The sequence below is a fragment of the Trichechus manatus genome, unplaced genomic scaffold, assembly GCF_000243295.1.
Source record: "Trichechus manatus latirostris isolate Lorelei unplaced genomic scaffold, TriManLat1.0 scaffold00208, whole genome shotgun sequence".
NCBI lineage: Eukaryota > Metazoa > Chordata > Mammalia > Sirenia > Trichechidae > Trichechus > Trichechus manatus.
In genome coordinates this window covers 681,224-707,311 of record NW_004444144.1, presented here as the reverse complement: position 1 = coordinate 707,311, position 26,088 = coordinate 681,224, and the positions used below count along the sequence as shown (strand labels likewise).

Below are 26,088 nucleotides of genomic sequence, written 5' to 3'. Positions count from 1 at the left end.
CCAGACACTACTCACCAAAGTAGAATGTAGAGCATTGTCTTTATAAGCTGTGTCATGCCAATTGAGCTAGATGTTCCCCGAGACCATGGTGGGGAAAGAATTTTTGAGCTGGGTTCCGACAGATGAACAGAAGTTAGTAAATGAAGGGTTGAAAAGGGAGATGCGATTGACGTCTGTAAAACTATTAACACTGTTGATAGATTTATTAATTCTTCAAATCCAGAAATGAGAGACCTGTTTAGTAAGAAGAGATTTTACATCAAATAAAAATAGTGATTTTTACATAGAACATACCGTTAAAATAAGAAACCTTTAAAGAAGATTTAAAATAAATTAAGTGGTAGCATATTGGGTTAAGGAAGCTAGGGTGATTTGGTATAAGTATCTGACCTTTGAGATTTTGTGAACAATTCCTACTTCGGGGTCACTGGTAAAGACTCTTTTGGACTTCTTACACTGAATTTTTTATGTCTTAAAATATTTATACTAGAAAAAAAAATATTTATACTAGGTTGTAAGAGTTGTAACCCTAGGATTAAAAGATATTTTGTAGATCAAAAGCAGAAAACTTAACAATTACTTTAAAAAATTATGTTTCAAAGGTAGCTTGACTTTCATGTAAGAAGCTAGGGGTAGTTCTGGAAAACTCTGGGGTCAGTTATCAACTACTTGTTTCTGCATTTAATAAACAGCACCGTAGTCTTAGACTCCAAACTGAGGTAAATTTCCCAGCTCATTCACCTCGAAGGGACATTGAGGATGTGCCCTATATCAGGCCTTGTGCTAAGCCCTAATTCCTAATACCAAAGAAATTCAAAAGCAGGTGGTAGGGATGGGGTCATCTGAAATCCACAGACAGTCTACAAAGAATTACGGTGCAGTGTGATAAGTACTGCTTTTGGGTTTCATATCTGTGTCTTCCAACTCTCAAAGCTCAGATGTCTAATTAAATATGTGAAAAATCTTTCGAGTTTGGTTTGTGGGCTTCCTAGAGGTGACTATGGGGGCAGAGACTGGCCCCAAGAGCCCTTGACTTCTGCTTCCCAAAGTGGTTTGGGAGCCAAAGCTTGGTCTATGTCAGGTTATATTTGTAGTGGGTTGTGAAGGGAAGGGAGTAGCAAGGGGGACAGAATATTCAGAAAAAAGATTCATGCAGAATAATAAGGGTATAATTCAACTTGGGCATTTTTAATGTTTATTTTTGTTAATCAACTCTGCCTTTTTTCCATTCTGTTTATTTGTCTAGGTGTGTGTGGAGTTTGATGGGGAATCTTGGAGAAAGAGAAGATGGATAGAAGTCTACAGCCTTCTAAGGAAAGCATTTTTAGTAGAGCATAACTTGGTTTTGGCTGAACGAAAGTCTCCTGAAATTTCTGAACAAGTTGTTCAGTGGCCTGCAATAGTGAGTAAACTCCTTTTTAAGGCTTATTGAAGTCATGAGAAAAGGGCATTTCGTCCATTATGGGGAAAACAAGGAAATATATATGTAATGCCTATGTCCAGCCCCTGGGAAACAGTAGTACCAGACAAGTGACCATGTGGACACATCAGACAGAGGAGCACCTGGGATCGCCTGCCAGCCCTGCTAGGAGCTCTGCAACTCTGAGCTAGTCCCTTGTTTCTTTGTCTTGTTTCTTCACTTGTAAACAAGGATGGAGGTAATGTGGGGAACGTTGTGGTCACAGGTCAGAAATCACAGTCACATGCAAACGTACAGATCTGTTTTAAAGTTTGACCTTAAAACAACGTTTTAAGAAATTTTGAATGAGCTGCCAACTTCTACAGATGTGAAGAGTACACCTAAAAATTTGGATTTCCAGTTTCTCTTGAAAAAACTGCAAGATATGGCAACACTGGGGCCTTGTGGCAGTTCCTTATCACAGCGGTGTGCTGGAGCTGAGTGGTACCTGCTGCCTGGCCCCTGTGAGGTTTCTAGTCTCGGCCTCATGATTTCTAAGGTTCCCTATGGCTCGTAATAGTCTTTGGCTTTAAAGATACTATAAGTCAGTATATGATTATGCTGTCTCCACATTTTAAGTCTGGCACAGTTAGAAGAGAAGAGCGATCATTGTGTCTGGAGAGGTCTTGGGCTGGAGCTTGAAGGAGGGAGGGTCAGATTGGGGTAGCTGGAAAGGCCAGGAGGATGACTGAAAGGCTGGCCAGATTGTGAGAGGCCTTACATGCTGTGCAAGCAAAGTTAGGATTTTGCCCATGGGTGAGGTTTTTGAGTGAAGTATGGTTGTGGTTAAAATTGTATTTTGCTCTTTATTATTATTTTTTTTTAGCTGTTCAGAAAAATGCACATACGTGCAATTTTTTTGCATAAATTTTTGGGAAGCCATGTATCTGTGTACTTAGATCTGTATGCCAGTGATTCCCAGAATGTACCCCTACAGCTCCGGCCTCTGCCCTGTACTGATTTCCATATCCAATTTTCCAGCATGTCTCATAGGCATCTCAAACTCAGTGTGCTTAAAACTGACCTCCTCGTGTCCTTCCCCTTCCCCTCAAGAAATACTTGGACTGGTATGTCATCCTGTATTCTCGTCTCAGTTGGTGGTGTCACGCTTTCCCTGTTGATCACTGTTCTTAACCTGTGTTTCACAAAGTCTTACTGATTGCTATTTCCTAAGTATTTTTGGTTCTTCTGTACGCTTTTTTTGGTGCCACCACCACTGTTTATTCAGGCTATCATCGCTTGCCTCTATTCTCCAAAAGCCTTATAGTAAATCTCCTTACATTTCTCTGGTCTTGGTCCCTGCCTGTCTGCCAGAATGACATCACTTAAAACCCCTCATTCCAGGGCTTCCCACAGCTTGTAGAATACAGCGCAGAGCACAGAGCAGAACACAGCACGGGACAGTACAAAATACAGCACAAAGCACAGAGCAGAACACAGCGCAGGACACAGCCCAGAGCAGAGCACAGCGCAGAACACAGAACAGAGCACAGCGCAGAGCACAGAACAGAGCACAGCCCAGAGCAGAGCACAGCCCAGAGTACAGAACAGAGCACAGCCCAGAGCAGAGCACAGCGCAGAGCACAGCCCAGAGCACAGCCCAGAGCACAGCCCAGAGCAGAGCACAGCCCAGAGCAGAGCACAGCCCAGAGCACAGAACAGAGCACAGCCCAGAGCATAGCCCAGAGCACAGCTCAGAGCACAGCCCAGAGCACAGAATAATTTGGGAAGTTGATTCCCTATCATTTGACATCTGCCTATTTCTCCAGCCTTATCTCTCACCAACTGCTTTATCTTGCCTTTTTTTTCATTCATTCAACAAATGTTTATTTCAGCATTTTTTTGTAGCTACGAAAGGCATGTTTGAACCAGATAGAGTGGGAGGTATGAGAAGAGGATCAAAATTCTCAAGGTTCTCAGCGATTTGCACGTTTCCTGTTTGCTTTCCCATCTTGCTGTCAGTACGCGATTGCCATCCTTCTCTCTCTAATGTGCGGTTCTTCATCATCATGACGGTTCACCTCCATAGCCTCATCTATTTATGTTTTTCTTCTTGTGTTTCATTAGATTTTTTCCCTAACTTTTTCAGAGTTCTTACACAGAGTTTAAGCTATTCATATTTCTTAAATATTCAAGCCTTTGATTAAAAGAAACATTCCAATATGCACCTTTTTTATCAAGTAAATATATGGTCAGAAGTGCATTCTATCTTCCCACAGATTGGTTATTAATTACAAAAGGAAAAATAGTAACTAACAGCAGGGAAACCTGGTGGTCACCATCTTAATCAACAGGTCAAAGTTAACATCACCATTGTGTGCCTCTTGATAGGATGTACTGAGAACACATCACTCATACAGTGTTCTCCACATAAATGCATACCCTGGACAACTCATAACACGGGGAAACAAGACAAACCCAAATTAGAGACGTTTTACAAAATAACTGGTCTTCAAAACAGCGTCAAGAAAGATGAAAGAAGGAAAAAAAAAAAGAAGGGGCTGAGGAACAAGTTCCGCACTAAATTTATCTTGCTTTTTAAGCTCCTGTCATACCACATTGCTTATAGTCCAGCAAACATCATGCAGGTTTTAAGCTGTGTACCTTTGTGTTTTAGCCCTCCCTGCCTCTGATACCCTTCCTTGTCTTCCTTCTCCTTTCTTTGGTTGAGAATTTCTCACCCCACTCCTCTCCTTCCTCAGAGATGGGTGCCCTTCTGTATGTCCTCAGAATACTTAATATATTTCCTGTCACTGCCTCTTACATTGTATCATAATTTTATGTCATGTCCCTTATTAGGCTGAACTTGAGGACAAGGGTTGTAATCTTTTCATTTCTAGTGCAGTGTTTGACAAATAGGAACATTCCAGTGTGCGATGATATCTTGAATGAATGACTTGATGAAGTTTAGATTTGGGGAGGTGGACCAGTTAGAGGAAAATCAAAGATAATTGTTAGTGTTTTAGTTGGATGGGGTAGGAACAGTGATGTTTTCAGTCATAGAAATAAGACATCATGGGGGAATTAAGACTAAAGTTCAGTATCTCGCCTGTTGAGTTTGAGAGTTCTCAGGAAGGCAGTTGGAGATAAGGATTTGAGCAACTTCTTAGAGAGGTTAAATATTATAGTTTCTCAAGAGAATACTGAAGGGCCAGCCTAATCAACCTACTTTTCTGCAACTATTGTGTTAATAGATGATTTTTGGATTAAAACTAACCAATCTTTTTCTACTCTTTGGGTGATAACTAATTATTACTTTACACTTCTCTTTCACTTAAAAAGAAAGGTTGTTAGGTTAGTGAATAAGTTTTCAAAGATTTGTTTATCCTATGTTCTAGGTCATGCATTGGCAAACTACAGCCTATGGCCACCTGGTTTGTAAAGTTTTATTGGAACACAGCTACACCCATTCGTTTATATATTGTCTGTAGAATTTGTGCTGTGGCAGCAGAGTTGACTAGTTGTGATAGACTGTATGGCCTGCAAAGTCTAAAATATTTACCATCTAGCCCTTTACAAAAAGATTTGCCAACACCTGAGTTAGATGATGAGGGTATAGTAGCAAGCAAGCATCTAAATGTTAATATTACCTTATTTTTATTTTTCTTGTCTATTTACTCCCGTTTATATAATTTCGGTAACACCCAACAGTCACAGACCACATAATTATCATTTGTGTGGCAGTGTGTTTCCAACGTTTGATCTAAATTATTCTCTGACTTTGGATGAATCCTTTGATAAATCTGAATTTTGATTTCCTTTTTGGTGAAATGAAAGGGCTAGAGATGATCACTGAAGTCCTTTCATTTCGAAGACTGAATTTATGATTTTTTCCCCTCTAGTAGAAATTTTAAGACTTATTTTCAATTAACTATTTGTCAGTAAGTATTACAGTTTTATTCTAGTTGAAATTATTTTGTTTGAATAGAAATTGTGTAATCTTTTTATGGTTGCATAGATAATTATTGAGATTCTTGCAGTAAACAAAAAACTTAATGGACTTATCTTTTTTCTCTGTGTGAGTGAAAAATTGCCAGTCCCTATTTTCAGAATCATGCTGACATCAGTTATGATGCCAAAAACACTTTCTTTTGTTTGTTTCAGATGTATAAATCTCTGTTGGACAAAGCTGGTTTGGGGTCCATAACTTCTGTTCGCTTTCTAGGAGATCAACAAAGAGTGTTTCTTTCTAAAGACGTTTTAAAGCCTATACAGGTAAAACAAAGAACCTATCTATTTATCTGTCTATATCTATACCTATATCTCTACCTCTATACCATATTTTTATGCAGAAAACACAAGCCTTCTACATTTGTTTGCCAACTGTGCCTTCCCCCACAAGGTATTTTCATAAGCACCACTGTGCCAATACTTTTGCCTTCTACATTTGTTTGCCAACCTCTCCCTCTGCCTGTGAGATATTTTCACAGTGCCGCTGCTTATGGAAATACCACGCAAGGGGAAGACGCGGTTGGCAAACAAATGTATAAGGTGCATGCTATTTGCGTAAGAATACAGTATATCAGTATCTACACTGTATCTCTATCGCTGTATCTGAAAGGAGCCCTGGTGGCACAATGGTTAAGCACTTGGCTGCTAACTGAAAGGTTGGCAGTTTGAATTCACCAGTGGCATTGCAGGAGAAAGATGTGGTGATCTGCTTCCATAGAGATTACAGCCTAGGAAACCCCATGGGGCAGTTCTACCCTGTCCTGTAGGGTCGCTATGAGTGGGAATTGACTCGACAGCCCCTAACAACAATATCTGTGTCTATGTCTATGTCGATATCTATATATTACTCTTTCTAATTAGCTTGCATAACTCCTACCTTCTTCTTTACAACGTTTGACCTCCTGGGTCTTGCTTGCTCATTTGTGGTTTTTTCCCCCTCTCTATTATGAAAATATTGAGAGGGAGGGAGGGAAAGAACATACAGATGAATTTATTTTCACAGATCACTACCCTGAGAAAATGTTGGCCTTCTAATAACAGTCATCTTTTAGATGTCATTTATGAAGCTTAATAATCCCCTTTACCTACTTCAATTTTGTGACTTCAGAGACTGACCTAACTTATTTCTGTGCCATGTAGAACAATTAAACCTGTTTGCTAAAAGGCAGTTTATGTCAATGGTCATTGCCAATGCTGGGACTATTTTGGAAAATCGAAAGCACTGACTTTCTCTCTATTGCAAAGTCTCACTTTTACTTTCATATCCTGGAAGTGAGTGAAAGCAGGTTCTAAAGCTGAACCTTGTTTTATAATGTGTAAGTAAACGGAATAGAGGAGGATGCTTTTGCTTAATTTCAAATGCAGATTCCCTTTGTATGTTAGGCAGGCATCTTGATGTTTGCCTACCTTAAAAGGTATACCTTAAGGTAGGTTTTTTCTTACCTTAAGGACCAAGGAACATGCAGGGAGATGTGGATATCTTGCTTTACTGAGATAAAATGGTTTTTACTTCTAAGCCGTTATTTTCTGGATTTACATATTTCCTGTGTCTAAGCTTTTCAGTTAAGGTAGAACTCTTAATTTCTTAGAATGAAAAAGAAAAATCTAGATCAATAAGTGATTGTTCTCAGGGAGATGTCTGTTTGACATACAATTGATGTACTGTGGGATATTAGTGTGGTGAAGCCTGCTGTGTTATTGATGTAATAATAATAATTGAGGGGGATTGCGATGTGTGCTCTGACTTTTACGGATGCTGATAGCAGTGGTCAGAGTGTTAGTGTTTCAGGGCCTTGTCTTAGAGATATGGATGATCAGATCAGGCCTCTGTGAAAGCCTGGGGAGAGTGGGGGATATAATTACCCCAGTAGGGTGTTTACTCTAAATATCATTTGGCATATGCAGAAATTGGGATTGAAACCCAAAGTCTGCCTTTGGGGTTGGATTTGGCTCAGTTATCCACTGGTTAAAAAAAAAAAAAAAACAAGACAAGGTGTCCAGGTCAAATATCTGGCACTTTTGATGGACCCTAAAACTCTCCCAGGCAGACTAGAATTTTTCTTAATTGAGGAGCTCTTTGTGGCTTTCTCCATTAATGTGCTGTTTCATTTTGTAGTAGGAGTTAGAGAACATTCTTAAATTTTTTGAAATTGCACTGGCAATAAATGCCCGAGAAAACCCAAAACAACCCCACGTGAGCCACTCTGGTAATTAATGTTGCGTTCTTATGAAGACCCTAGTTTAGGTTTAAGGTTACTTGGCTAAAGAAATGTATTTCTCCAGCACATTCCCTCTCTAAAAGACTAGTTGTCCTTCACAATGGGAAAAATGGATGAAACATTCTTGGCTGCTATTTATCCATTTCACAATGGCAGGAAAGCGTGAGCCTGTTATTGGAAGGATTACTGTGTTTAGCACTGTTATTTCTTTGCCCTGCTAGAGACTGGGTTTGGCAGGTTGTTCGTATTGACAGTTTCTGTATACATTTATCATAACTGGATGTGCACACAAAGCCAGAAGACAATGGACTAGTGCCAAGAATGGAGCTGCTGCCAAGAACTGAGTGTTCAGAAACTGGCTTACTGAAGCCTTAGGCTATTCATTCATATTTTCTGTTTGGTCCCTCTCTCATCTTTTTGTAAAGAAGAATGCATTTGGAATATTATTTAGGTTAAATAAATCTTTGTGAGGTAATTTGTTTGGTAAAAACAACTCCAATGGGTTGACAATATGGATCTGTCTCTTGCATGTCTCATCTGTATGTTTGTATATGTCTTTCACCTCTTGAGTTTGGACCTGCCATTTCCCAAATCCCAGTTTTGAATACATTGTTTTAGATTTGGATTGAGAGCTAGTTTGCTTGCTATGCTTCCCATAGCCATAGTTATGTCGTGTTTAAATTATGCTCTGAGCCACTCTTAGTATTTCCCATACCCTTAGCTTGGAGTGGCTTCATTTCAGTCTCCCAAACTGTGATCATTTGATGGTTTCTTACTTTTTGACCTGTCCAGTTCATTGGTGTTGCAATGGTCTGTTACCATCGAATGGCCAGTGGACGCTACTTTAACCCTTCTGATTAAACTGATTGAAACATCCACTGGAATTTGAACAGTTCTTCTTATTTATTCCTTTAAGATTTAATATTTTTTTATTTTTCAGGATGTAAACAATCTTCGACTTTCCCTTTCGGATAATCAGAACGTCAGTAAAGAGTTTCAAGCTTTGATTGTGAAACATTTGGATGAAAGTCATCTTTTACAAGGTATATGAATTATATATTAGTGACTTCTGAGTTGACCAATGATTAGCTTGTAAAAAGCTTAAGTTTTAGCCCTTCTCACTCATTTTCTCATTGAAATTTCTAATTTTTTAAGAAATTCCTTTCCCGCTTTCCCCATGCAACTAGATGACTGAAAGACTTTATTAATATATTCTAAGGCCTCTGAAGTTTGGAAAGTTCAGGAATTATATGAAACTATAAAAGTAAAGTAGATATTTTAAAAGTTCAACTGTATAAAATTGATAAGGCGTTAATTTGATAATCCTGACCTTCTCGTTTACTATTATTGAATTGCTTGGTAGTTTTAACCATCATAAGTGTTTTATCTGACCTAGCAGTTCTTTCAGTGTTCCTGAATTTGCTTCCTCTAAAACTCTACACAGGACAATAAGTTAGGTCTCATGAAGTGTCTGATACTACTAGGTTTGATACAACATGCTAGAGTAAATAAATGTATTGCCCCCCCTTGAGATAAATTGATAGGAAAATGGAGCTTTAAAATAAAAATTTTTAATTTTCTCTTAGCTTTGCTGAAATGTCTGTCTTCTTATGTATGTTTTAAAACTTTGGAAAAGATTGTCCTGGATAATGGTGCTATTGGGAGATAATGTAAATTTTTCTAAGAATACTTTTTTTTTTTTAAGGTGACAAAAACTTAGTTGGCTCAGAAGTAAAAATTTATAGCTTGGACCCATCTACACAATGGTTTTCAGCAACCATTGTAAATGGAAACCCGGCATCAAAAACTCTTCAAGTCAACTGTGAAGAGGTAAAGATGATGATAATGCATGTAAGCTAACTCAAGAGGGAAAGATAATTATAAAAAAGGATATCCATAGAAGCTAAACACCTTTACTATTTTATACTAAAATTTTAGAGTAGTGATATAAATAACCACAATTGTTTTAAAAATAAATTATTTGTTACAAGTAAGCCCTATTGTTATGTTAATAGAGCTACTTTTCTGTAAGTTCCCAAGCACTTTTTATTTTTCCAGTATTTGTGTTTTATTTATTTTTAAGATTCCGGCACTGAAAATTGTGGATCCATCACTGATTCATGTTGAAGTTATACATGATAAGTTTGTGACATGTGGTAAGTTATACTGTTTGATTAAAATACTTTTTTCTTCTCCTTCCCCCTTCCCCCTCTCACATTAAGAGAAACAAGGAGGCCAACTTACCAATTTTTGAATGTTTTAGGTAATTCTACAAGAATTGGAGCTGTGAAGCGAAAGTCTTCTGAGAATAATGGAAACCTGGTTTCTAAGCAAGCAAAATCTTGCTCTGAGGTGACTTTGATTTCTTTTTGTCACTTGTGTAAAGCTTTCCTGAAGCTCTAACAGTGCATGGCCGGTTTTATTAGTGTTTATAAAGCTCTTTTCTCTGTTCTTCTGTGCTGTGTTTTCTGCTCTTCTTCGCTAGTTTCACATCTTGGTCATAATATTTATACTTAAGCAGATGGAGATAATATAAGCTTCTGGTTCACAACTTCTGTGTAAGAAATATTTCATTGTTTGGTGTTTTCGGAGAGTTCTCCTTAGATTTGACAATTTCACCATAATGGAGCTGTTTTTTAGTGTAAATTGAGTTGTGGATGGTAAATTGGAAAATGCTTGGAATTGAGAAGAGGAGGGTTACTTAGAATTTTGAGTAGATTTAGTGTTGAAATGGGACTCCCTCCTCTTTAATAATAAGGAAGTTTGGTTGGTCATTTATGATTGTGCAATGAAACAGTAGTTTTTCAAAGGAAGTGGTTGGTTTGCCAATTGTAATTTCTACCCTGAAAAGTATAGGGTTCTGTGAGTGCCACAGTGAGTTCAAGTATCAGATTTAATTCTATTCTGAGATTGTGAGGATTTGGATCAAGAAACTTAAGACTACTTCTCTTTTAGGTGAGTTCATCATTAGGCCCTACTACAGTACAAGTAACTTAGGTATCCAAATGCACTTGTGTTACATGGATCATTTTCTGTATTATAATGATCAAAAACACTTTTATGATGCTTTGCTCCAGGCTAGAGCATAGAGTTCTAAAATTGACCAAGCTGATGTTATTGTTAAATTGTTGGCAGCATTTGGCAGGGAACCTGGGTCCTGGGGGAGCAAGGCAAGGAGAAATGGCATGGGAGTAGGCCAGATCAGAGTCAAGTAATGAATCTAGGGTCTGGATCAAGGGCTGACTGGACTGTGTGGACTAGAATCTGAGCAGCTAGGATGACTGATTGGCTCTCCTGAGTCTTAAGCCTGTGTACAGGCAATGGGTAATTTGATACTTGACCAAAAACTTTGTAAACCAAGGTATCAAATATCTCTGTCGTCTAACTAAGTGTATAGGCCTGACCTCTTGGGTGCAGGCTCCAGTTGTTAGGGAAAGAACAAAGAGATAATTATGGAAATTAATATTACTACCCTTCATTTTTGCCTTAAAGTTTCAAAGTAATTTCAAATACATCTATCCAAGATACTAGAAATACTGAGCACTTACTATGTGCCAGATACTTGGTCCTGGGGATAGAGAGGTATCTAGAGTCCCTGTCTCAAAGAGTCCGTAGTGTAACCTAGATGCCCAGAGGGCTCCCATCAGCTCTGAGGGAGTGCTTTGTGCCCTGGGGAAGCAGCCTGTGCAGAAGCTCTCAGAGCAAGAACATGTCCCATTCACAGAAGGGTGCATTTTCATTGTGGCTGGAATGTACAAGGCATGGGAAGGGAGAAAGAGGAGGAAAGGAGTTTGGATTTTATCTGTAGATGGGTTGGGAGGGTGGGGTTTTCAAGGGTATTAAGTTCAGGAGATTAACATGAGCTTTGTAGATGATGGATGAGGGGAGGGAGTGACAGTACAAAACAAGGGCGCTGATTGGGTTAGTGGGATTGTATGTCATAAGTGAGCCTAAAGTGAGGCAGTGGCTGAGGGGATGGAAAGCTATTTAGAAGGTAGCAGCAATTGGATTTAGTAGAAGACTAGATGTTAGTACTGAGGAAGGGGGGTAATCTGCCTAAGAAAGTGGGTAGAACCAGTGGAGTGTCCACTTCATAGAACACAACTCTAGCTTAGAAAACATGATCAGACTATCATTTATGATACTGTGTACAGTGGCCCAGTATAGAAAGGGGCTGAGCTGGGGGAGTAGGGGTTCCTGTTCTAGAAGGGAATGGACAGTAAACCTCCAGGGAAGTAATGTAGTAAGGACTGTCAAGTGAGGGTGTTAAGCAAGTGATTATTGTATCTTTGAATTAAGCTTACAGAGGGTACTGTCCAGTAATCCACAGTATCAGAAGCTAAGAGAGAAACAGGGTGGAATAACAACCTGCCAGGTTTTGACATTGGAGAAATCCTTTGTGATCTATGGTAGAGAGAGTAAAGGAGAGGTTGATTGATACTTGACCAAAAACTTTATAAACCAACATGTCTAACCTCTGTCTTCTTACCAAGTATATAACCCTGAGCTTTGGGTGGAGGCTCAAATCATTAGGGAAAGAATGAAGAGATAATTATGGAAATTAATACAGTAAAACCTGCAAAAGCTGGAACCGGTGTAAGGTGGAAACCTGTCGGAGAAGGAAAACTCAAGTATTTTCCACTAAAATGAGTGATAGAAAAGTGGTAAGACTGTACCCGGTCAAAAGAAGAGAACTTGTGAGACCCGGAAAAACAAGGTAGTTCCATCAAGTTCCAGCTGTCACAGATTTCACAGTATTATGACCTTTCATTTTTTCTGGATGTGGTGACTGCATCAGCGTAAACAGTTGGGGGTGTCATGAAAAGGAGAGCAACACGAGTGTGTGCTGGGGAGGGAGCCAATGAGTAGGAATGGCATCTTGATGGATAGTAGGGGAATTAACCCGGGGTGCAGGCAGGAATGGGATCACTGGGGACCTCCTGTGGGGGAGGATGCCAGTCTTCAAAGTGTTAAGTTTATCAGTCATGGGAGAGGTAATTGAGGAAGTAAGTGTATAACCTTCAAGGAGTTACTTGGAAAATGTGACAATATATGCATTGGTGTGTGTATATATATATATATGTATGTAAAGTGATCTTCTCTGCCTGACTGAAACGCTTGACGGGCAGGGAGCATCTCTTATTTATCTTGCTCAGCATGGTGTCCAGCACACTGTTGGTGCTCACTATGTTTGTGTGCTATGGAACTGATCAGACTTAGAGATGAGTCCCTTAACCCATTTGAGCCTTAACTTCTAAAGAAACTAAATTTGATATTTTAAAAATGTCTGTTTCAGCTCTTAAGCCCTGTGCTGGTCATCTCATTCTCCAACAGTGGCAGATCCAGTGGTGAAGGAAGGTGGAGATAGTAGATTTTGTTGTTGTTTGTTGTTGTTGTTGGGTGCTGTCGAGTTGATTCCAACTTATAGTGATTCCATGTGACAGAGCAGAACTGCCCCATTGGGTTTTCTTGGCTGTAATCTTTACAGAAGCAGGTTGCCAGGTCTTTCTCCTGTGGGGCTGCTGGATGAGTTCAAACTGCCAGCCTTTCAGTTAGCAGCCAAGTGCTTCACTGTTGCACCACCAGGGCTCCTTGGTAGATTTTTACTAGGGTATTAAAATTTTTACAATTTTTTTTTTTTTTATTATAAAAGCTGTTGTCATTTTAGAAATTTTGGTTAACTTGGAAAAGCATAGTAAAGAAAAGAAACATCATTTGTCATTGTACTTCTCAGAGATCACTGTTTATATTTTAGAATACTTCCCTCCTGCCCTCTTCCTTTCTTTTTTCCTCCTTGTGTATACATGGAAACTTTAAAACAAACAAACACTAAACTAAAAACCATACTCTTCTGTAGCCTACTTGTTCACTTACAGTGTATTGTGGATATTTTTCCATATCAATAAATATTCTTTTTTACCTTGGGTGAGTCTTGTAATCAGACAAGTTTTGGAAAAACTGGTCTGGCCTAAATTTTAAGAGGGCTGGGGAGGTAAGTGAGGAAGCTGGGAAAGATACAGTTTAATTAATATGTGTGAGCAAAAGGTGAGTACAGTAATATACTTGGCACGCATCTTACTATATCTGCACTTCCCAAATGTATTGAACTGGCTTAGAGTTTACTTTTAGGGTGGTCTTTGGAAGACAGTAGTTTGGGATTAGGTAGGCAAGAGTCATGACTTAAGGCTTTGATGAATACTTTTGGTTAAGATAAACCTGTTTGCCAGTGACATCTGGCTCCTTGAAGGTCTTCTCTGCCTAGCAGACTATTCCTCAGAGTTATGATGTTGTTTGGATAATTGAGAAAGAGTCTGCTGAGGAGTGTGAGCCAGCAGTGTCCTTTTTAGAATACCATCATACGCTCAATTATATTATCTCCGTCTGCTGGCAGGGAGGAACTATTGCCATGACTGGTATAGAAGACCTTCAGGGAAAACTCTTCAGGTAAGAAGTCGCTTTGACTGTTTGTTGAGTCAGGCCAGTGTGTAGGTGTGCACGTGTAAGATGGGTTTGGGAATTCGAGTCCTATCCCTGTTGAGCTAAACTTTAGGAAAGTTGTATAGTGATACACGTCAGTTTTGTTAAAGGAAAAGCCCCCTAAGTTATGCTAATTCTAACATATTTTCACATTAATTCTAACAAATATTTCCACAGTATCTTTCTGCTTTAAGACAGCTGATCTCTAAAATTTATTTTACTATGTGCCAGACACAGTGTAAAGCAGAGCCCTAAAAAGTATGTCTTATTACTCTTATTTTACAGATGAGGAAACTGAAGCTTAGTGAAGTTAAATAATGCACTAGTAAGTGTCAGAGACGGGATTCAAACCAAGGTCTAATGCCAAAACCCATTACTCTTAACCACTGTGGTGGTCTTGCTGCTCCTCTCTGAATCCTTTCCTTGGTTCGGTGAATCACCATTGTGAAAACAACTAGATCCCTCCCTCCTCTTTCCCTCTATCTCTTCATCCCTCCTTCCAATAAATGTTTATTGAATATCTAGTATGTGCTAGGCACTGGATATACAGTGGTGTGCAATACTGCCTGGCTTTTCAGATCACCTATAAGATTATTTATAGTTATTTTAAAATCTTGAGTGCTAACGGCATTCGTTCATTTATACATTCCACTGGTCTTATTACTGAGCATCTGCTATGTGTGTGGCCTTGGGAGATATGTCAGTGGACACAAGAACAGGGTATCTGCCCCTAAGGAGTATATATCCCATCTGTGGGAAGACTGATAATAAATAATTAAATGAAGATACTTTCATAGTGTGATAAGTGCCATGAAAGATATAAATACGGGATTATGATTAAGAAGAGAAAGTAGCTTATGGGTACTACTTTGGAAAGAGTGGTGAGAAACTCTCTGAGAAGGTGGCATTTGAGCAGACTTGGAGTTAAAGGGATGGAACCAGCCAGCAACATGGAAACTACTCAGGCAGAGGGAATAGCAAGTATGAAGACCCAGGCAAGAAAGGGCTTAGGATACTTGAAGGCCAGAAAGGAAGCCAGTGTAGCTGGAGCATGGTGAGCAAGGGGAGAGTGGACTGAGATGAGTGGAGGGGCTCTGTGGAGACTGGACCACATAGGATTCTTGTAGGTGGTGGTGTGTCATGATCTGATTTGATTTATATTTTATAAAGGTTGCTCTGTGGTGGAATAAATTTTGGGTCGGAGGCAGAGGGTGTAGGCAAGAATGGAAAGAAGTCAGGCAAGTTAAGAGATGTTTAATAGTCTAGGGAGGGGGTGGTGGTAGTTGTGACGTGGAAAGAAAGGAATAGATTCAATAAATGTTTTGGAAATAGGGGAGGAATTTGCTGGGTCATTGATCAGATAAATGAGATGAGAGATGTAGAGTTTTTTTTGACTTGAGCAGCTTGATGGATGTGGTACAGAATAAAAATTTATGTGTAGATTTTTGATCTAAATATCTTTATGTAACTCTCAGGAGAGTAATTTAAGAAAAAGTACTGTATTAGTTCATCAAGTCTAAACACATTCAGAGTAAGGAAGGTATGATGTGAGGGAGGATGTTTGGTGAAAGTGAGCCTTGAATTAGCATTTTGCAATGACTTGGCAATTAAACTTTGGTAGACTGACCTTCTAATAGGTGATTACCAGAGAATTGGAAAATATTAGAGTTGTAAGTGACTTTAGGAACAAGCTTATTGAATCTTCTTATTTTAAGGGTTAGGAAACTGAGGCCCAGAGAGGTCAAGTTGATCATCCCAAGGACGTGTTTCGAATAGATAAAGCAAAAAAAAGAAAAATCTTCTGGGAGCACTACGCTAATACTTAACCAAAACTGAGTTGACTAAAATAGTATATGATCAAATGATTTAGTATTTAAAAATAGTTTCAAGCAGTTATGCTCAAACTTCAGTAGCGATTAATTAAGTAAATTCTTATTTTTCAGATATTTTAAACAAATACTAGACAGTCTTTTCAAGGCTGCCAGAGTAAATGTCTTCAGAAAAAGATTCATGAGTAAACTACATGGAAATATATTCGTAATTGAGAGGTTTAAAAAACTTACTAAGAGAATTCTACCTCAAATTTTAGAAAGCTAATAACTAGAAGATGAAGGCAGGGACTCTGAAGATTCCTCAGGTTTTGATTTGGATTTGGTGGTAAGGTAAACATAAAGGTCACTTTGGTGTGAAAGAGAGACGACTGAGGAAGGCATTTGACTTAAAGTTTAAGCACACACGAAGAGGCTGGTTTAGCCACAGACCGTATAGTTGACTGGCGTTGAAGTTATCTCTTCCTTTTCTTTCTAAACGAGGAAGTTTGTGGGTAGTATAAACTGGTAAGAAGCAGGTCTAATGTTTATATTTTTAAAACGATAAAACTACATGAAAAAGGAATGGGACGATGTTCTAACTTTTTCCCACAGGCCTGTCATGACTTGAACTTTTTTCCAGCTGTGATGACTTTTGTGACTTGATAAGCTATATGAGAGCAACAACTGTGTCCTCAACCTTTATTGCATTGCAGAGGCTTCTCTCGGTACCCAGTAGGCACCACTGCCTACAAGAATCCTGTGTGGTCTGGTCTCCGGCCAATCTGTGCAGTCGGTGTGTGGTGGGCACTCAAGTTACCATTAAAATAGATGCATGTGATGCTGCCACCATTGGAGACTGTCAGTTAAAGGCTCACTTCTGTGCATCACATTATTGATACAATTGCCTCCTGGCTGCATTTTCCTGGCATAATTATTCAGACGTCTGAAAGATCAGCTTGTGATCTTTTATAGGAAGACTTAAGTTTTGTGAAAAGCTGGAATGATTCATTTACCATCTTCAGTTATGAGTCCTTAATTTTATGACTAATTGCTTCTTCTACTGTCTTGTTCTTTTTATTTGGTTATAACATTGCGCTTGTTTAGTATTAAACTAAGCAAATAATCTTGAATTTTGCTAGCACTTTGTAATTTCCCAGCTGGGGACTTTCACTTTAATATCTGTTGGTTTGGTATCTTTTAGGCTTCCCCCAGTATGTGTCCTGTACAGTCTGTTCCCACAGTAGTTTTTAAGGAGATACTGCTTGGCTGTACTGCAGCAACTCCATCTAGTAAGGACCCAAGACAGCAAAGTACTCCCCAAGCTGCCAACTCTCCACCCAACCTTGGAGCAAAAATTCCTCAAGGGTGAGTAGTTATGTGTTATAGATGTTTAATTACAGTAATAAGAAAAATAATTTTAGTTGTGTTTCTTCCTGTCTTAGCTTACATTGCTTGGGTGACAAGACTTACTCACACTCTTGTTTCAGGGACAGTGTATTAATATGACCAAAATTTGGCATAATGACCTGTCAACCTGTCATTCATCCTATCTCAGGTTATCCAGGGAGGTTTTTGTTAGAGTTTCCAAAAGGAAAGATTGATCAGATGACTTCAGTGGTGAAAAGTGTAGTAGACATACAAAACAACATGGAAGACGGTACAGAAGTGAGGGGCCATGAGAAAAGAGACGCTTTCTTGACTTGATGATATAAAGAGAGAATGGTCATTTGAAGTACTATAGAGAGTTGCAGAAGGAGTATCTGTGTTCAAGGAAAAGGGAACAGGTTGATTGTATGTGGAAGACTGAGGTCAGTGGGAGTAAGGAGAAGATGGACACGTGGTCACAGTGAGTGGTTCTCATCAGCCCAGACATGAGTTGATTCCAAGTACAGGAGAAGCGTGGTGCTGGAAGAGATATTAGAGTAATAGAAATGAGGAAGCAATAACAGTAGGAGGAATTGTTACTACCTTATAGGTGAGAAAAATGAATAAGAAATGTAAAGTTTAACCAGAGGGTTCAAGGTTGACAGATGGGTTTTAAGGGAAGGGTCTCTTCTGGGAGGGGTGGTGGCCTGTACAGGCAGTTGATAAAGACAAAATATGAGCGACTGTGGTGTAGAAAAGTAGGTTTGGGAGACCGCTGCAAAAAGGTGGGGGAGTGACTGATCACACTGGCTCATGGGGAGAAAAGTGGGTGACCTGGGACTGAGCTTGGAGGATGACCACACAGCCATCAGAGAGAAGGAGAAGCAACTTTCAGAGTAGAAAGAGGGAACAAAAAGTTCAGTGACATCTAAGCAAAGGTTTCTAAGAGAAATTCTTCTTATTGTCTTTGTTAGAGGCAAAAAAAAAAAAAAAGGTGTAACAGAAAAAAAGGGCCTTGTGTTTTGCTGGGGAAAGGACTCTAGGATGAATTTCAGAGAAGCAAAAGTACCTTGAGAATATCCCTAGTAAGATGTGGGGCAAAACTCTTCAGACAAAGATTAGACTGGACTGTGGGACATAAAATGATACTCGTGAAGAGTGTGCCCCTTAGCTCAAGTAAATGCATAAGACTAATGGGCAACTCCTGTCCAGAGGTGAGATGAGAAGGCAGAGAGGGTCAGGAGCTGGTTGAATGGACACGGGAAATCAAGGGTGGAAAGGAGGAGTGTGCTGTCACAGTATAGGGAGAGCAATTAGGGTCACATAACAATGTATGTATAAGTTTTTGTATAAGAGACTAACTTGAATTGTAAACTTTCACTTGAAGTACAACAATAAAAAAAAAAAAGATGTGGGGCGAAAATACCAAATCATTCCTCTGTGAACAAGCAAAGTTAATCAATTGGCTGTTCTGTTTGCTTTGGGTCCTGACCACTGACCAACCAAACAAGAGTGAAAGTATCCAGTGTTTGGGCTGGCTCCATGTTGTTCACAGCAGGACAGGGTTTCACACTGCTAATGGCTGGTTGGTAGTTTTGTTTTTTAAATTTGATTGTGGTAAAATACATGTAACAAAAAAATGCCATTTTAACCATTTTTAAGTACAACTCAGTAACATGAATTACATTCAGCATACTGTGCAATCATTGCCACTATTTTCAAAAGTTTTCATCACCCCAAACAGAAACCGAGGAGCCCTTAAGCAGTAACTCCCCACTGCCTGTGCCCCCCACCCCAGCCCCGGCACCCCCAATAAACTCTTGTCTCTATGCATTTGCCTCTTCTAGATATTTCATGTGAGTGGGATTATACAACATTTGCCCTTCCGTGTCTGACTGACTTCGCTCAGCATAACGTTTTCAAGGTTCATCCATGTCGTAGCATGTATTCGAATTTCCTATTTCTTTATGGCTGAATACTATTCCAGTGGATAGATATACCACATTTTGTTTATTAGTTGTTAGTTTTTAATTTACATTTTGTGTGAGGTTTATCTTTGAGGGAATTTCTAACATTACGTATGTAGAATTTTTTTTTATTAATTGTATTTTGACACATTGACCTACCATGAGATTGTGTTTCCAAGTCTTGGCAAGCATGCTAGTTTTAGGTTTCAAATTGAACCCTAATCTTTACCAAATAAGCAAGGAGAGTTTAGTGGAGATTTCTCTGAGATTAAGAAAAGAAACTCTCAGAATTGGCCCTGCACAGACTTAGTTTTGACACTGAAAACCACTGAGCTTGTAATCTGCTCTGTGTATTTTTTGGTTCCATGTGATACTCAGTTTGTTTTGGGGGAAAGCTAAGGGTCATTATGCTGTAAGAAGTAGAAGTAGCTTGAAGTTGTTAAGATTTATGAGAACATGCAGATAGGATTTTGGGTAGTGTTTTTCAGAGAGTGGTGAAATTATTTTTGCAGAACTATTAACTGATTACTTTGAACTCTAGCTCACAGAAACCTATTTTAAAACAAGCAGTTTTTCTTTCACTTTCATACTGGTTGCCTTGGTGAACCAACCATTTGATTTTAAAAGGTGGGCGAGAAATACAGGAAGCCTGGATGCTAGTGTTCCGTTCTTTCTTTTTCAGATGTCATAAACAGAGTTTACCGGAAGAACTTTCTTCCTGTCTCAATATAAAGCCTGAAATACTGAGAACAAAGCCAGATGTGTGCAAAGCTGGGTTGCTGTCTTCAAAGTTTTCCCAGATTGGAACTGGAGACTTGAAAACTCTGAGTGAGCCAAAAAGTAGCTGTACCCAGCTGAAAACAAACACTGACCAGGAAAACAGATTGGAATCTGTTATTCAGCCATCGGCTGGCCCTCTTAAGGAGTGCTTACCTACAAAGGCTTCTTCTAAAGCAGAATTGGAAATTGCCAATATTCCTGAACTGCAGAAGTACCTAGAACATATACCTTCCACATCTAATGTCCGGGTTGCCCTTTCAAATAAACCAGAAGAGAAAGCATGTGTTAACAGTGATAGCCCTAATAATTGTGTGGGAAAAAAGGTAGAACCTTCTACTTTAGGTTGCCGGTCACAGAACTTAAAGGAATCTTCAGTAAAAGTAGATAAGGAAAGCTGTTGTACAAGAAGCAACAATAAAATCCAGAATGGTGAGTATTTCTACATTTATTTATTGGGAGAAGGAAAGAGATAGTAGTGTGTGTATGTATATCTGTTTCTTACCTTATAATCAAATATGTGAAAATGACTTTGTAGAAAAAGTTCATACAAAAGTTCAGAAAAGTTTAAAGAAGAAAGGTTACAAATTCTTCTCAGAAATTGTTACTGCTAATATTTTAGTGGATCTGGTTCCATGTATATAGAAATACAGATGAACCGTGTTACACAAATGGGTTCACACTCAACAGTTTTATCTTGTGAATTAGTGTAGATCTCTATCCACATTTTAAAGCCTGTGTGGAATCAGTTAAATGCACTTACCATACTTAGTAACTTAACTGGTTCCTATGGGATGAGTAGTCAGGTAATTCCCCATTTTCGGTTTGTAAGAAAATGTTTTTGAAACAAGATCTAAAGTGATCTGATGGTTACTTTAGCTTCAGCTTGTCGCTAGTAACATCCATGTTGAAGTAGATGAGGTGACACTTCATACTCAACTGGTTGTTCAGGTCTAAAATTTTTATAAAAGTTCTAGAATTGCAATACCACCTCTGGAAACGGACTTTTGGTTACAGGTGTTAAGGATGGGGCTGAAACACCAGGCACAGTGTCTTTGCTTAAGGAGAGGTCCCAGTGCACCCACAATTTAAAACTAAATACTCTTCTTATAGGGAAAATGGAACACTGTATCTCATACTGCTGATACTAAGTTCGAGGCTGCATGCCAGTGATGGTAGTTATCAGAAGCTCTGTTAGGAGAATTAGAAGAAATAAATGGCTCCAGCATGTCAGAAGGGTCAGAGCGATTACAATTTAAAAATACCTTTTAATATTGCCAGCTAAGTGGAAAAATTAGTGTGAATTTTGACAGCTTTTTAAAAAACTTTTTAAAAATGGTTCGTTTAGGTAAGTAAAAAATAAACATATCCACACTCTAGCTTTTATTATAGACCTCTCGGAGACTAGAGGGCAAGATGTGTGGATATGATTGTGGGTCTTTTGATGTAGGGTTAGAGAAATAGGAAAAGGAACTTTTTTTAGCTATTGATACTTCTAATCCAGCTTCTTCATTCTTGAGGCTTAAGTTGATATAGCAGTTTTGGTTAGCAGCCAAGGACTTAACTACTGTGCCACCAGGGCTCCATAGTTAATTTACATAAAATCAATTACTTAAGATTATACTGTTCGTCAAGAGTTATATAACTCCTCAAAAGACCGTGAATATTCATAACCATATCTCTGTTGTTTCTTTATTCTTTTTGAGTCATCAGCCTTCACACTCAGCTAGTTGTTTGAAGCAAATTATTTTAATGTTATGTGAAGAAACAGTAAAAATTTAGATTGTTAAGCACATTCTAGGTACATAAGTGAGTTACGGAGTGCAGCTTTATCTCACTTGGTATGTTGTGCCATCTAAAATGATTTTAAGAGAAATTTAAATTTACGTCCTGGTCGGTGCTGTCTGCTGTGACCTTTGGCTGAGGAATGGGGAGTATGATCAGAAGCCTACCAGGATCCACTGCACTGCTTCCCCTAGCACTGCTTGTGGGTACAGAAAGACTTGACTGGAAAACTGTCATGCTCCCTTGCTTTGCTTGGAAGTTAGAAAACAAAAGCAAACTCGAGCCGAGCAGCTGCCTTTTCTCTGTTTAGATAGATGCGTGTTCTCTGAGGAGAGGCAGACATTGCTTTTTCCCCTTGGCTCTGCTCTGAATTTAGAGAATCATTGATGGATTAACGATTGCTCTCCTCACTAAAAAGCTAGATTTAAGTAACTCAGCTTGCTTATTTCTAGATATTTTCTCTTTTAACCCGGCAGAACAGATACAACCTTCAGTTTCTGCCTGTGGTCTGTGGAAACCTGGTCCAACTCAAAGGGTGATGTCTCTTCAATATCTGAGTCATTGAAATTCCAACCTTGAACTCTTAATCTGTATATTTTCTCTCTTTTCTTACTTTACCCTCTCTTTCTATAACTAAATAAGAATGTTTAAGGTGATGGAGTCCTGAAAGATCATTTAGCATTTTACAGTGTGCCCTAGTCCTGCTTTAAAAAGGAGGTAAGATTAGGTCACCTCTTAGGTCATTACTGAAGATGTTCGCTTTATTTGAAGCCTTTGGTTTGGGATCTTCCAATTTGCTCCAAGACTAGCCTTTTTTTCCCATCTCAACTGGTTCCCTAGAAATTGTTTTTTTGTTTGTTTGTTTTTTGTTTATTTATTTGTTTGCCTAAGAATCTACTTTTCACTTCCCGGCTCTCTTAGATACTGAGAAAAAGTCTTTTTTGTCTGTTTTCTATGAATATTCCTTCAGGCTCTTGATTTATGAATAGATTCCTTTCTGTGTTATTTGGATTGACACAGATAGATTGTTCTTTCCTGTTACATTCCTTCTTTTTCTTTTTTAGAAACCATGTCAACTTTTCCTCTTAAATTCTCCTGCCCACTACAGATTAAAATTTAAAACTTGCATTTTCTTAGAATTATAATCCTGTCTTTAGCCAATGCTCTTAATCCCAAATGGAAGGTAGTCAAGTGACATCTCTTGGAGACATTTAGAAGACAGCTTTTATTTTATAGACCAGGCCTGTGCAGAGAAGCTACTTGGTTAACCTTAGAAAACATACCTTAAACCAGTCTTTTTTGAGTGTGCAAAGTGGGGGAATCAGTTCTGTGTTGAGGTGAAACTCTCTATGCATTGCTAATGTTACAATGAGTTTGAATTAGGAATCTGATTTGGAAAAGTCTTCCCGAGATATTTATCTTGTCTAGAACTGTGAATAGAAGTATACGCTAACTTGAAATTGTGAGTCTGGCTGTTGTATTTGGAGTTTTAGGTTGCCAAATGGATTTACCAAATGAGAATTGTTTCCTAAAGAGCAAAACTTCTCCAGTTGTGTCTTCTGTTAAGCCATCTTCAGGAATTGCAGCTGAACCAGGAGTGAAGAAAGGAGTTCTCACTTTGGGAAAACTAGCCCTTTGAATAGAATTCAGTCAGATACTGAAGCGATACAGAGATTTTCAAAACCTTGAGGTCCCATTTCCTTGATCTTTTGTTTTCCTAGCCCCATCCCGGAAGTCCGTGTTGACAGACCCAGCCAAACTCAAGAAGCTACAGCAGAGTGGCGAGGCCTTTGTGCAGGATGACTCCTGCGTGAATATCGTCGCACAGCTTCCCAAGTGCCGGGAATGTCGCCTGGACAGCCTCCGCAAGGATAAGGAGCAACAGAAAGACTCCCCTGTGTTCTGTCGCTTCTTTCACTTCAGGAGGTGAGGTATTCCGAGAAGAGTGCGGATAATGTAGGCCCTGTAGCATGCTTCTCACTCTCCTCTTCGGTAAACAGTAGCTCGAGGACTGAAAAGGGTAGAGACTGTATTTTTAATCTGTGGGTTGAGGAGTCTAGATCTTATTGCATAATATTTCCTTCCCATCCTCCTTTCCAATTTTCTTCTTTTTTTTTTTAAAGCAAAGAAGCTTAAGAAAACAAACTTCTATTTCTGACAGTAACAAACATTATGAAACAATGCTGAAGGTTCGGAAAAACCACTACAGTAACTGCTATTAATGTTTCATTGCATTTGTAGAGTTTGCATGATCAAAAAATGTATTCAGACACATCTGACTGGTGCGTTGAAGCTTACTTTCCCGATACATAGGACCACTTGATCATGTTAACCTTTTTCTTCAAAATACCTTTGTATTACTATATAAGAGCCATCACAGCAGTGTTTGATAGTTCATTTAACCAACTCCCTTGTTGACTGTTAAGATTACTTGTAATTTTTAACATTAGAAATAGTGCAGAAATGATCATCCCTTTGTCCACAACCTGATCATTTGCTTTGGACAGATTACGAGAAGCAGCATTACTGGGTCAATAGGTGTGTCTGGTTTTAACCTTTGCTACAGATGTTCTGCCACATTGCCTTCCAGGAAGGGTGTCCCAGGGCACATGGCCCTGCAGGGTGTGAGCATACCTGGACCTTTCCCAGCATTGAGAGCCATGTCTTTTAAAAAATTGCTTCCAATGTTACAGGCAAAATGTTCACTTTCATATTGCTTTTTTTAAAAGTTAAGTTTGTTTTCTTATATTCTTGTTTCATGAGTGACGAAAGAGCTCCTGTTTAAATGGGCAGTGTTTTAGGTACAGATGAGCTTTACACGTGAGTCACTTTCTCAGAAACCTGGATGTTTTCAGGTTCCACTAGTTGTAATTATAAACAGAAGTGTCGAGTTTAATTTCTTCCTATTCTCCTCCTCCCCTTTAGTTTTATCTAAGTTAAAGATTGCTGGTGAGCTGAATTAAATGCACAGGTTATTTCAGACCATTAATTATATCTGTGCCAATAACGTTCAGATTCAAGCTTACTTAGTGAAGTAGAGTTTTTTACATACTAATTAGCCCGTTCAATCTCAAGCAAATTGCAAAAGCGCCATGATAAAGTGTGTGTGTAGCATTTAGAGTTCTGATAACTGTTAAGGTATGTTAACTTATACATATATTAATATGTGTTTTGAATAATGCCTGGCCCCGACTAAGCTCTCAATAAAGGTTAGCTGTGTTCTATTTCCTCTTGGGAGAGTTCTTTCTTACACAGGTAAATGTGTTAAGATGTGTGTGTGTGTTCACACATATAAATGCTTTTATTTTCCACTGTCCCCAGGTTACAATTCAACAAACATGGTGTGTTGCGGGTAGAAGGCTTCTTAACACCAAACAAGTATGACACTGAAGCGATTGGCTTATGGTTGCCTTTAATCAAAAACGTGGTGGGGACTGATTTGGACACAGCAAAGTATATCCTGGCCAACATTGGAGACCACTTCTGTCAAATGGTGATTTCTGAAAAGGAAGCTATGTCAACTATTGAGCCACACAGTAAGAGCATCTCCTAGGGGGTAGGATTTTTGAGTCCAACTTGATTTTTGCTCCTAAACGATACCTAAATCTTAATAGCGTGGGACTCATTTTCACCCAGAAGTTTAGATGACTTTGGTATAATGAGGCTGTTTTCCGTTTTGTAACAGGTGACTGCCTCTTGGTTTCATCAGAGTCAACCACTTATATGTGGGGTTTATTTGGAGCCAGTTGTCAAAGGAGTAGATCTCCTTTTCTGTTAGGAAAGGTGCAGGTGAGGTAGTGGTGGGATTTGCACAGCTTCACTGGCAGCACAGGCTCCCCAAAAACGGACGAGCCTCAGGTTGCTTTGAGACGAAGGTTATATCAGTGATGCATTTCAAAGAAAATAGCAGTGGACAGGCTCTACCCTAGACCCACTGAACCAGAGCCCGCAGGGCTGGGTCTCAGACATGGGAAATGGAATAAGTTCAGGTGAAATTGATGGTCAGAGTTAGGACTTCAGGCAAATACTTGAGGTTTTAGCTGGGTGTGTGCCTGTGTCTTGCACTCTCTGGGAGCCCAGTGAACCACATGGACCAGTCTGGGTGACACACCAGAGCCAGGTCTGCATGACCTCTCCAGGTGTAACATAGGAAGGCAGCCCATCTTTCCCTGTCTGTGTGCCACTGTGGAAACGAGACATCCAGCCCGACACGCCAGTGTCACTCTCACGTTTCCTTTCTTCCATCATTTTATCTCTGCCAAATGGTTGAAAGTTAA

General features: G+C 39.1%; 1 protein-coding gene across 4 annotated transcripts in view; it reads left to right on the top strand.

Moving 5' to 3' along the window:
• KDM3A (lysine demethylase 3A) overlaps positions 1-26,088 on the top strand; it is a 55,133-nt gene that overhangs the window by 8,062 nt on the left and 20,983 nt on the right. For 2 of the 4 annotated variants that reach the window (XM_023742332.1, XM_023742331.1), the window contains exons 3-13: positions 1,247-1,402; positions 5,564-5,674; positions 8,570-8,672; positions 9,335-9,459; positions 9,713-9,785; positions 9,893-9,981; positions 17,119-17,282; positions 19,130-19,138; positions 19,932-20,458; positions 23,533-23,737; positions 25,133-25,347. In XM_023742332.1, coding sequence (XP_023598100.1) covers positions 1,247-1,402; positions 5,564-5,674; positions 8,570-8,672; positions 9,335-9,459; positions 9,713-9,785; positions 9,893-9,981; positions 17,119-17,282; positions 19,130-19,138; positions 19,932-20,458; positions 23,533-23,737; positions 25,133-25,347 — 1,777 coding nt within the window. The remainder of the gene's footprint in view (positions 1-1,246; positions 1,403-5,563; positions 5,675-8,569; positions 8,673-9,334; positions 9,460-9,712; positions 9,786-9,892; positions 9,982-17,118; positions 17,283-19,129; positions 19,139-19,931; positions 20,459-23,532; positions 23,738-25,132; positions 25,348-26,088) is intronic. The other 2 variants (XM_023742334.1, XM_023742333.1) reach the window with 2 other exon arrangements.